Genomic DNA, 12,688 nt, shown 5'->3' on the forward strand with positions numbered 1-12,688 from the left:
GTACATTTCTAACCCATATGTCACCTCAGTGCTTTAAATAATTATATTTGCATGCAGGGAGTGATTCATAAATATGTCAGGATTGTGAAATATAGGCAGGCATTTCAAACTTTCTATTTAAAAAACATGAATTATGGCCACGAAAAATGTGTTCCCATTTAAGGGTGATACGAAGTATTTGGTGTCTAGTACGGAGGCCCATCCATCATATAGACAATAAAGAGAGTTTTTGCCTGACGTTGGAAATTTATGGTTGCCCTTCTCTGCCCTAATAACTCAAGCATTGTGTCAGCCCGTGACAGCCTTTGCAGAAAAACAGCAACCCTGTTATCAATCAAAAAGCCCTTTTACATTTTTAGCAAAACTCTGATCATCCAGACACCCTTTTAATGTATATATTACATCATTATAGATCATTCTGCACTTTTACTGCAACTCAACAAAATGATCCATCACTTCAGGACAGTCCTGATGAACGCTGATGTAAATTATTTGCACGTCGCTAGTACAGTACAAAATGAAAAATGTACTTTAGGTGGAATTAATTTTAGGGTGTAAAAAGCTAAAAATGAAAGCAGTGGGGATTAGAGGAGACCTAAATGCACCATTAGGGACAACTGAAAACAAGCTAATAGTTATTAAAAATTAAGATTATTTTAACCTTTTGGGATCATGGACCTAGACTGTTTCAAGAAAATAGCGAGGATATATTACATGCTTCTTCCTGCCCCTGCCAAACATAGCTGTTTTGTAATTGAGTCGAGGATCATTGTTCATTTGTCATTAGGGTGTTTAGATAAGGTTAATTATTTGGGTTCCAGTGCCTTTTCCAGCCATATCCTCAAAACTCTTCCTCATATCTCGAAGGACGCTGTTCCTCCCTGTTGAAGACGCATCTGGTTGATCTGCACAGTTTCCATAACAAAGTTGTCAATAAACACTCCACATTTGGGATCCGAGTGACAAAGCTGGAGATCGCCTCCATTGTGTGCCATGGTTAATTTCTGAGGGATTACTGTAACCAAATATGTGCTTAGTTGGTACAATTCGCTCCCGTAGCCTCCAGGCTTTAGCAGAAGATAAACAGAAAGATGCCTTTATGATTGCTGAGATGGAGTGATCAGACCAAGGTGTTACAAAAGCTACAAGACTTTTTTTTTTCCCCTACTTTTAGAAATCTAGACGCCAAATACCAATTCAAGTTACTTATGTACGAATTAGGAAATGTGTTCACTCGCTTTGGGCTCGACCATTTTAATCGTAGTACATTTAAAAACATGAAATGACACTAAAAATCTCCATGCACTTAACAGGAAACATACCCAGCCGTGCTCGTGTCATTGCAATTATTTGACTTGCTCTCTCCCTCTCCAACTAGAAAGTTACCTTAAGGCACATTTTAAATAACAGCTGTTTGCATAAGAAACACCTTAAACATAAAAGAGGGTACATTTGGAAAATAGCTGTTGGCAAACGGGTTTCGACACGGGAGTAAAAATTTTCACACTCACCCATGAAACAATGTCAAGAGGGAAATCTGTCAAAGGGCTAAAAAGAGAACGGTTGGGGTGGGGTTTTTTTTATTATTAGGTGCATTAATCTCTTCCATATCTCGGTGTAACAAAAGGAACAAAATTAGACAAACGCATTTGAAAACATTCTAGGTGAAGCTATATTTCCGAAAGCAGTAAGCAACCAGCCAAACAAGCAAACAAAAGTGATTTTCTGCTCGTTTAGTAAAAATGCCACTGAGTACTAAAATTCACGTTCGCTTAAATGTGACTATTATTTTGAAGATGGTTCTGAAATTATCACCGCTTATAAAACGATTACCTACATCTCATGCAGAGTAAAATATATATTGCTTCTATGTGTTAGGAAAGTAATTACAATCATAAGGGTAAATATTTTCAGGTACTATGCGAACAGGGGAGAGGTTTGGAAATCTTACTTCATGTTGGCAAGATTTTCATCTATTTACTTTAACAACATTCTGGAATAAATACCCCACACCTCTGCTGGATACCTGGGCAGACGCATCAGTTATTAGCTGAGCACATGCAGTCTCGCATTAAAAAAAACAAAAAATAAATAAAAAGGGAAAAAAAGCCTCTCCCCAAATGTACCATATCGTGGTGGTGTATTTCTGATAACCCATCATATTTCTTATGTTCTTATACGAAGTACTATCATTCTTGTGAGAAAAAAAAATAAAAAGGAAGAAGATGCAGCATCTACAAAAATGTATTGCAGTGTACATCTTAATAAAAACCTTGGGGTGGATAGTGAAATGTAAGTACTATCAAAGGAAATAAATTTGAGGCACCGGATGGACAGACATGTAACTGAATTGTGTTACACACAGAAACACAACCCAGACACAACTCAGCAACTCTGCTTCTGCTAATTAAAATCTTAGTCTTGTTCGGAAAGAGAGAAAATAAAGGGGGGGGGAGAGAAAGAAAAACAAACAAACAAACAAAACAGCTAAACTGAAGGGCCTGTAGGGTTGTTGCTGTTCCGTTTAAAAGACTAAACGCCCTTTTCCAACATGATCTACAGAAGCTGACACTTAAATGGCAAGAGAGCAAGCTCTGAGAGCAGGCACGCCGGTGTCGAGGTTTCTGTAGTTCGCTCTCCCGAGGGAAAAATAGTCAGTCCGGGTTTTTTGGGTGATCCTGACCAGGGTTTGCAGCTCGCCAGCCTGACCTGTCAAGCGGATTATTTTAGAGGGAGATTAATAGGGGAGGCGGGCTGCAATAATAATCGTTTTGTTTGATGTGACAACTTTGATAGGCGTTGATTTACTTACAAACTGATAGGCTTTTAATTGAGCGCCTCCATCCAGCTTGAGATGAAAGGAAAACCGCATTGAAAAGCTGCCCGAGTGCCCTCGAGCCTCAATACTGATTAGCCATCTCGACAGTGAATAGTTCAAGGCATTTTCAAACTTTTTTTCCTCTCTCGCTCTCGCTCTCCTCTCCTCCTCAAATATCTGCCAGCCCACTCCTTTTTAAGAGAAAATAAATCATTTCCATTGTGTGCAAATAAAATCGACTTGACATGCTTGCCAATAGCTGGTAGGTAAAGGAAAGTGTGGACTGGCACTTGTTAATTAATTCCTCCTTTGCTCTCCTTTTTTTTTTTTTTTTTTTTTTTTTTTTTTTTTTTTTTTTTAAGTTACAATTTTCCTTTGTAAAAAGAGGAAGACGGGTTCCAACCCTTGGAAATTTTTTTTCAAAGGAATAAAAGCAACAGCCACCAAAACTTCAACAAGACTACACAAGTAAATGCCAAACAGCAAACCGTCTGCACGGACTCATTAAACAAGAATCCCTCGCGAAGGTAACGAGCAGGACAGAATCGCTCTTCTTCGGCTCAAGAGAGGAAAGGAGCCCGCAGCGGGCAAATCGCAAACTCCGCACCGCTCTCAAGCTGCAGCCCCGCCGCCCGCCCGATCCTACGCGTGTGCATCCTAACTCCGAGCCCCTCGCTGGGAATCGTTTTCTGCGTGTGTTAAGCGCAGTGAATAAGCTCTCATAGTTCAAAAATGCTTTGGAGGGCGCAAAGGGGAGGAGATGTCTCGGGGCTGATTTTTTTACAAGGTTCTACATTAAAAAGTTTACAGTACTGAGTGAGATTTAAATCTCATTTCAAAGGCTGAGTGGAGAGAAAAAAAAAAATAAAAGCAAATGAAAAAGCTGTCCTCTGAAGTTGCTAATTAAATTACCCTCTGATGCTTCTACTTCAGCCAGAAAGATCGGGGTTCGTGCTGTTCCCCCCGCTCCGTCCCCCGCTTTTCCCTTCGGTGCGCTGCCTGTTTTATACATGTACCGGCTATCGCCTTTGCTTCCTTGGCTTACAAGTAAAACAACCCTTTCCCGAAATCACCCTCACCTCCACAAGAAAAGAGAGAGGGAAGGAAAAATGGGGAGGGAGAGCCTTCCCACAGCTGACTCTACCTTAAGACAATTAATCTTTAGTCTTTCACCCTGGGAGGCAGGATAAATACAACGAGAAAACAGATAGGAGTCTCCCCGGTCCTGTAAGGAAAACAGCTGTTCCAAGCACTTTAATGCAAATGAACACAAATGAAGGTTTCAGCTTTTTTTTTTTTTTCTTCCAGAGTTTTACTGCACTCCATTTATCAATTGGACTTGACAACAAAAGAAAGAACTGGGGGAAAACCTGGGGCAGATTCAAGTCACTTCCACTCTAGATAAAGGAGGGGGGGCGGGGGGGAGTTCCTTGAGGGCAAGTTGTGGGTCTTGTCAGTCCTATTGCAATATCGTGGGTTTTATGCAAGATTTCTTTCTCTACCTCCTCTCCCCTGCCTTTTGGTTTTGATGGTCTTGCTAGATGACCGCGGTGATTGCAAAATGAAAGTACGTTTATGATTCTCCACTGAGAAGTTGTGCCAATAAACCTTATCTTTCGGAGAAAATATAGAAATTTAAAAGTTTGTTAAAATTAATCGCATCTTTATTAAAGCTAGAGGAGTTCCGTGTATTTATCCTACTCTGTACACTGTAGTAAAAGAGTAAAGTGGTTTAAATAAAATACAGCAGATATACTTACTGCGCTGCAAGATTTAAAGGGTACCTCTTGGCGGGGAAGGGGGGGGATACCGAGGAAAACCTGCCTTACATATACCTCGTAAGAAGAGCAGGTCATTAAAGACTATCTGACACATCTGTTTAGGGACTGGGGCAGATCGGTGTTTCAAGGGAAGAAAAAGGACTGGGTTCAGCAAATCTAAACGTGAGAAAGTGAAAGTCCTTCCTCTCGTCCAGCCCTTCCAGGATCAGCGCCTGTTCTGGTTGGAGTCCAGGTCAGGAATTGGACGCGACCCCTAAAGCACTTGCCTTGTTCTTCACTTGTCAAACGTGTTTTATCTCTAAGTGACCTTTTTGTTAATGTTGTAGATTGTGTGGGCCACCATGTCAGATCCGGAAACAAAAGTAAAAGATTGATTAACACATTTTGCCTGTGAAAAAATGTTATGGGATGAGGAGGTGGGGGGATAGTGGGAAGCAAAGTACAAAGAGAAAAGAAAAAGGCAACCCAGCGACTTGAAGGGCTGCGGATTCCGCTCGGGGCATCCGCCGGCACCGGTAAAAACGGGGCTGAGGGCAGCGGACTCGGTACCCTTCGGGAGCGCACAGACACAAAGCAGGACGAATGTAACGCCCGGACGGACACCGTGTGCGTACCCAGAAGGCACTCAACACAGCCTAGCTGAAAATCCAACACATAAATGGCGAACCAGTGCTCTGCTTAGGGCGAGGGGCCGCCTCCCCAGGCCCCCGCTGCCAGGGACCGGTTCAGCCCGGCGGGCGCAGGGACGAAGGGCACTTTGGAATAGGACGAAGAGGGAAGGGGAAGAAGAGTCCAGCAGCCCTCCCCAACAGGGCAGTGAGGGGCTGGGGAGGGCTACCGGTTGCTGGCAAACAAATCCAGTTTACTCCAAGGATTTATTCCGTAAATTAAAAGGCTTTTTCTCCCGAGGAACCCGTCTCTCCCTCTGTTTTCTTTCCTTCTTCCTCTTTCTCCCTCTCTCTCCTTCCCCCTTCAAGTCACACCAGGCTTGTAATCAGCAACAAAAGCTGACATAAATCAAGGGCGGATTGACAGGGGCTGACAAATAACTGATTGATTGCGGTTGGGGAGCACTGACAATTGACGGTGGGGCGGAGAGTCCCGAAAGGCGGCGGCGGGCTGTGCGTGACAGCCCCGCGTGTGACGACCTCCCCCAATCCCGCCGCGCTCCCCGCGCCGCCGCAAGCGCGCCGCAGCGCCCCGGCTCCCGCCCGCTGCCGCCGGCGACGTGCAGGCCGGCGCTCTGCAGGTTCTCGTCCGGGCCTCCCCCGCGCTGTCAGGCGGGAGGGGCGGGAAAAGCGCCCCGCGCCCTTCCGCGGGTCCCGGAGGGGACGCGGCGCGGCGGCGGCCCCGGAGCGGTCCCGGCGGGCTGGCCCCAGGGAGGGGCGGCGCGGGCCGGGCCCGTAAGCGCCGTGCGCGGCGGTCGGCAGGTCGTGCTCGGGGCGGTGTGCGNGGCGGAGCCGGCAGCCGCCCCCCGGCAGGCGCGGCGCCCCCAGCCCCGCGGCCGCCCCGCCGCTGCCGCGCGATCCGCGCTGGCTGCGGAGGAAGAAAAACGTTCGCAGCGCGTGATGTGAAACACAGAATTAACGCCCATCCCATCCTAGGAGCGAAAACAAGGAAGGAGGGGAGGGGAGAGGGAAGGCGGACGAGAAAGGGAAGGGAAAAAAAAAAAAAAAAGAGCGAGAGACCATTAAAAACGGAGGAAAAAAAAGCCCAGAAAAGGGAACGTCACATCCCCTTGACCCTCCAATCACCTCAGGGTCCCATTTGATTGGAAGGCGGCAAAGGCTTTAATCTCAGACTAATTCAGCTGCTTTTGAAGTGAGTTTCTTTGCCAGATCCCGGGCTGGATGGGCAGCGGCTCGCATCACAGCTGAGCGGCGGAGGCGAGCGCTCCGCGCCGCGCCAGCCGGGGGAGCTGAGAGCGGCCGAGGGGGACCGCGGCACACGCTCGCAGCCCCCACCCCCGCCCCCAGCACAGCCCAAGGATTACTCGGCTTTTTTTCCTCCTCTTTCTCTCCGGCCGGCTCCCCCTTTCCCTCCCCCTCCCCACCCACGCCCTCCCCGCCAGAGAGAGCCACGGGACATTGTATGTTTGTTTTTCTGCTCGGGGGGCGTGTGGCTTTTTTCCTTTCTCACCCGCAGAAAGCGAGCGCGCGTTTCCGAGTGCGAGCGGCGCCACTTGCCCCAGTTTTCATGCGAGGTTTTGGGTCATGATCACATCGCCCTCGCTTTCTGCTATAAGAAGTAGTAAGCGCAGCAGCAGCCTCAGCGAGCCCGGAGGCAGCCCCCGCCGCAGCCGCAGCGCCGCCGACCTCTCCGGGCCGAACGGGCACGCTGGGAATAACGGCAGCAGCGCCGCCGCCAAGCCCTGCTTCCACGCCGTCCCCCCCTCGGACCCGCTACGCCAAGCCAACCGCCTTCCCATCAAAGTCTTGAAAATGCTCACGGCGCGGACTGGACACATTTTACACCCTGAATACCTGCAGCCTTTACCCTCCACGCCCGTCAGCCCCATCGAGGTAAGGACCCGGCCCCCGTCGCTTTCTCTCGTCCCTGCCCGGGCGCTGGCTGTGCATGGCGGCTCCGCCAGCCGCCCTCGGCACTTTCCTGCGCTTTGAAATGCATTTATACCGGGACAGGGGCTTTTTTTGATCTCGAGTTAGTGCGAGGAGCCGCTCCTGGGTATTGTTTCCGTGTTTACTGGGATAATGTTTAGTTCTTGTGTAAATTAATATTTTCTTTTTGCTATTTTGAGCCTTTTTTTTTTTTTCCATTTTGAGAGGAGGGGTGGGTGGAAGGAACCGATCCACGCTGGGGTCACGATCCGGCCACGCAAATAAGCAGCGCTCCGAGCGCCAAACAGCCTTGCTTTTGCAGGGAGTGTGTTGGGGTGGGAGGGGGGCGGGAGGGGGGGACACACACGGGACGGGACGACACGACGCGGAGAGCGACTGGCTCAAACGTGGGTGCGGCAGGATAACTATTTCGGCTCGCCGACCGATTCCTTTCAAGTACCGACAGGGATCTGTACTTCGGGGCGCCTGTTGGTGCCTTTCTGCTCTGTCGAGGTTGCCGGTCCCCGTCTGCCTTGCTCGCTGTTTGCGGGACCGAAACTCGAAACAGAGCTGGTGGTGGGAAGGGTGTGTCCGTGGGAATGAATGATTTCATTAAGGTCTCTGCGGAGCGAGGACACTCTTCTCCCGGGGAGCCCTGCTCGCCGGCTAGCTCGGGCTCCGTTTATAAATAGTGCCAGCAGTCAGGGTGCAGAAATGCTGCTGCAGTCGCTATAGTTCACGGGCGGCTTTGCGGGCCAGCGCGGCCCGAGCGACGCGGAGACGCCGAGCTCCGCGCTGCCCGGGCCGCTGCCGGAGAGGCTGGGGGCATTGAAGGCGGCCGCAGCGAGCTCGCAGGGATACGAAAATCCCCAGCCCTTTTTAAAGGCTTTATGGAAAATGGTGCATTCAAGGGAGGGGGCTGTCAAGTTGATGAATGCGCACAAACTGTTCGTTACTTCCAGGCTGTATGCTGCAGAAACCTACGGGACGAGAGTCCTATGTAAGCAATGGGGGTTTCTCAGACTCCGATTAAATCTCTTTCTTTGTGTGTCCTTCTGATTTCCGCAGCTGGATGCAAAGAAGAGCCCCCTGGCCCTTTTGGCACAAACTTGCTCGCAGATAGGGAAGCCGGACCCGTCCCCTTCCTCCAAACTCTCCTCGGTCACCTCCAATGGCTCCGCAGGTGACAAGGACTCCAAGTCGGGCCCCTTGAAGCTCAGCGACATCGGCGTGGAGGACAAATCGAGCTTCAAGCCGTACTCCAAGCCGGGCGCGGAGAAGAAGGAGCCGGGGGCGGCGGGCTGCGCGGGCGCCCCCGCCGCGGGGGTCGCGGCCGGGGAGAAGTCGGGATTCCGGGTGCCGAGCGCCACCTGCCAGCCGTTCACCCCAAGGACAGGCAGCCCCAACTCCAGCGCCTCCGCCTGCTCGCCCGGGCTGCTGCCGACCGAGGGCAAAGGCGGGGAGGACAAGAAGGACTCGGAGGGCTGCGGAAAGAGCGGCAGCTCCGGCTCGGAGGGAGGCCCGGGCACCACCAGCATCAGCCACAGCCGGATTAGCGTGAGCTGTGCCGGGATTAACGTGGAGGTCAACCAGCACCAGGAGAGCACGCCGGGCTCCAAGCCCATCGCATCGGACTCCGCCTCCTCCTGCAGCAGCACCACCGCCACCTCGTCCACCTCCGTTCTGGGCTCCGGCCTCGTGGCCCCCGTCTCCCCTTACAAACCGGGCCAGACCGTTTTCCCCTTGCCCCCGGCGGGCATGAGCTACCCGGGGACGCTGGCTGGAGCCTACGCCGGCTACCCGCCACAGTTCCTGCCGCACGGAGTGGCTCTGGACCCCACCAAATCCTCCAGCCTGGTGGGGGCCCAGCTGGCCGCCGCCAGCAGCCTGGGCTGCAGCAAGCCGGCGGGGTCGAGCCCGCTGGCGGGCGCGTCGCCGCCGTCGGTGATGACGGCGAGCCTGTGCCGAGACCCGTATTGCCTGAGCTACCACTGCGCCAGCCACCTGGCAGGCGCCGCCGGAGCCTCCTGCGCCCACGACCAAGCCCTCAAGTCCGGATACCCCCTCGTCTACCCCACCCACCCTTTGCACAGCGTCCACTCCTCGCTGACCGGCGCCACGCCGCCTTCGCTAGCCGGCCACCCTTTGTACCCCTACGGCTTCATGCTCCCCAACGACCCCCAGCCACACATCTGCAACTGGGTGTCGGCCAACGGACCCTGCGACAAGCGCTTTGCCACCTCGGAGGAGCTGCTTAGCCACTTGCGGACCCATACTGCCTTCCCGGGCACCGATAAACTCCTCTCCAGCTACCCCAGCTCCTCGTCGCTGGCCAGCGCAGCGGCTGCGGCCATGGCGTGCCACATGCACATCCCCACGACGGGCGCCCCGGGCAGCCCGGGCACGCTGGCCTTGCGCAGCCCGCACCACGCGCTGGGACTCGGCAGCCGCTACCACCCCTACTCCAAGAGCCCCCTGCCCACCCCCGGGGCCCCCGTGCCCGTGCCCGCTGCCACCGGACCCTACTACTCCCCTTACGCACTCTATGGGCAGAGACTCACCACAGCCTCGGCCCTGGGCTACCAGTGAGCGCAGGCGGCGGGGCTCTGACACAACACAAAGTCTAGCGGTAAGGGAAGGAAGCCCTGCGAAACTTTATAAAAGTTGGAAAGAAAAAAAAAATCTGACTTTTTATAAAATAGTGTTCATTTGAGGACTGGATCCATGAGCACTGTATTTATTTATGTTAGCTTCAAGCGGGACAACGAATCATAAAGTGCATTACTAAACTGAGCTCAATAGGTAAAAGTGGAACACCCATTGTAGAATATAAATAAAAAGATAGAGGTCTTCTCTTTAATGTTACTTTAAAATTGCTATGATTGTATTGTACGTTCTTATTTAATGTCTCATTGAAACAAAAAATTTACATGCATGTTTGTTACTAAAAACAACTCGCAATTTGTCAGTTATAATTTCAAATTGCAATTATTTTTAAGGTGTATACCCTTGAAAGAGAATTGGTATTTTTTTGTATGTATTCTGGAAGAAAAAACAAAAACAATTCTATTCCAAAAACCTCATTTGCCTTATTTTGTTCTTTAAAAGGAACACTTAACTATTTTTAATTTTTAAGTCCACCCTGTAAAAAGGGTTAAGTAAGGTTTACGTCATGTACTAAAATAGACAATGTATCGCTTTAAAGATTAAAATTCCGTATATTTGATGTATTAAAAGGTTTTACTTTTTTTTTTAAATACGCTTTGATTCTGTTATAAAACCCGAGTAGGTCTTGGATGGAGGTGACTGCTAATTTCTCCTTAAGCGTTTATTCAATTTTAATTAAAAATTAAAAAAAAAAAAAACAACCAAAGTTTTTTTATTGTAACCCCAGGGCTCTCTTAAAAAATAATCAGACACAGTTGGTTTTTTTCCTCGTCAGTAGAATTTTCTGGCACGAAATAGGAAAACTGAGAATCGTTTAAATCTCTTTCCCTGTCTTTAAAGAAGGTAAACGTATATTTTAAATGTTTTTACTGTGAAATATCTGGCTTTTAAAACTAGTTTTCAACTAGAAGACTCCATTCTTTCTTTAGAAAGAAACGGGGAAGGCAGGACTGTTTTGTAAAAGTGTAAGATGATTATCCGAAAGCTCTTTTTTTTTTAACAATGTAATGCATACCTATTCATCTCTTTCTAAATGAGAAGTTCAGAAGTAATTAGGGAAGCGCTGTTTGAGCTCATCCAGTTATTTTCAATTTCTCTCTTCAGTTCGCACCGCAGCACAAAAGATCGTCACGTAAAAAAAAAAAATCGGACAGCTCTGAAAAACTCTTTTTTTTTAAAAAAAAAAGGGAAAGGAAAAAAAAAAAAAAAAAAAAAAAAAAGAGAGAAAGAAGTCATCCGTTATTTGGGCCGAGTTTGCTCTTCACTGAAGTGCAATGCCAAACTTGACGTGATCCCGAGAGGGGCTGCCCCTGCCTGCACCGCGTCTGTGCCTCCCCAGCCCGGCTTTCCTCCTAGCGCTCAAGGGCCACCGCCCAGCTCCGGCTCGCCGTCCTGCGTTCAGGTAGGAGCGGGGGCTGCGACCGAGCAGCCAGAGCAGTCACCGAAACTGCGGAACGAGCCGTTGCCGCCGAGATAGTCGGAAAAGCGCTAGCCAAGTCCGCGAAAGCAATGCCAGCGAAGGGCTTTGCCCCGCGCTCCGCCAGGCGCTCGCAGCGGAGCCGAGTACCTGCTGCCCCTCGCTCGGCCCCGCTCCTCCCGCCCCGGCCCCAGCGCGACGCACTGGCGGGGGGCAAAGTTGCAAGCGGCGACTTGGCTTGAAACATCACTGGGTTTTCTCCCTCGTTCTGGATTCCCCCCACAATATAATTACTGTTCAGAGTTTCCCGTGGTGCCCAGATGCTAATTAGTCTAATACATTTACTCCAGATAATTAGTGGAAGTTAGTGTTAATGTGCAAAGGCGAGAAAAGCAGCAAGCTGCTGAAGCTGCAGCGGCCGCCCGGCCGTCCCGGCACGGTTCTGCGGGCCAGGCCCGCGGCGGGGGCCGGGACACACGCGGGGAGGCCGGTGCTGGGCCGCGCCGCGGCTCTTTGGGGACGCTGTCCGAAAGCGGCACGGGAAATGCTTGCGGTTTAACCAAATGTGTTCCCCCCCACCCGCCTTAAATGGGAAAGGGACCTTTGCGTATCTCTGCTTTAGGAAATGTAAAACGAGCTCTCGTTCTGAACCGATGAGTTAGAGAAAGGGAGGAGAGGGCAGTGCTGTTAACTGCACCAAGTAAACTTGAGTTATAAAATAAGAAGCGGATGCAAACACAGAAAGTAATTGAAAGAAGGGCTTCTCGGGTCGGGGGTGATGGTGGCGGAGGATTCATCTGGCGAGCCCGACAAAGGCAGAACAAGCTCACAGTCCTCTCGCTATGCCGCACGCCCCCCGCTCTCCCCTGCAGCCCGGCCAGACTGCCTTCCCCGCTTTGCTATTTTAACTACTCTTAATTTGAAGAAAATTACATTTCAGGCTCCATCTGGGTGTGCAAGCAACAATTACAGCTTTACCGCGATTAAAACACCACCATTGCCACGTTCCTCTCCTGTTCGCGTGTTTTACAATTACGGATCTTGAACAGCTGCAGCTCAGACTTCGCTAGCCAAATCCCATCGCCCATCAGGTGTTGCAGGGGCGATTTAAAAAGAGCGAGGGAGGCATTTGTGTCCTGGAACCCTAATTACAGTTTTGGGGATTTCAGTTCTGAAAGGTTACACACAAAAATTGCTGATGCAAGTGATGAAATGAACACTTAATGCTATTATTACTGTTTTGCTTAGATACCGTCCCCGAGGTTAAAGAAAAATTAAAACACCTTATTTTATATGTAGAGTGGTGATAAGTAGGTCTCTTTTCCAGCCTTGTTAAGTATATGACCTAGCAAGTGCCACCTAGGATTTTGATATTAATCTATGAAATTCGCCCTTTTTTCTAACAGAGATTGACTTATGGACATTAATGTTTTTAGGTAAAAGGACT

The 12,688-nt window shown here is 50.0% G+C and overlaps 1 protein-coding gene across 1 annotated transcript; it reads left to right on the forward strand.

Annotated features, from left to right (window-relative positions):
• The first annotated feature begins 6,416 nt into the window (after positions 1-6,416).
• On the forward strand, positions 6,417-10,387 carry ZNF503 (zinc finger protein 503). The gene is made up of 2 exons (XM_041405077.1): positions 6,417-7,121; positions 8,226-10,387. The coding sequence occupies exons 1-2, from the start codon at positions 6,813-6,815 to the stop codon at positions 9,744-9,746; spliced, it is 1,830 nt and encodes a 609-aa protein (XP_041261011.1). The 5' UTR covers positions 6,417-6,812; the 3' UTR covers positions 9,747-10,387.
• The last annotated feature ends 2,301 nt before the right edge of the window (positions 10,388-12,688 follow it).

The sequence above is a fragment of the Onychostruthus taczanowskii genome, unplaced genomic scaffold (genome assembly GCF_017590055.1).
Source record: "Onychostruthus taczanowskii isolate IOZ18803 unplaced genomic scaffold, ASM1759005v1 scaffold22, whole genome shotgun sequence".
NCBI classification, from domain to species: domain Eukaryota; kingdom Metazoa; phylum Chordata; class Aves; order Passeriformes; family Passeridae; genus Onychostruthus; species Onychostruthus taczanowskii.

Excerpts from the sequence above, each read along its gene's own strand:
- ZNF503 (XM_041405077.1), top strand. The coding sequence starts at position 6,813 with ATGATCACATCGCCCTCGCTTTCTGCTATAAGAAGTAGTAAGCGCAGC. Across the intron at positions 7,122-8,225 it reads CGCCCGTCAGCCCCATCGAG|CTGGATGCAAAGAAGAGCCC; the intron begins GTAAGGACCCGG and ends TGATTTCCGCAG.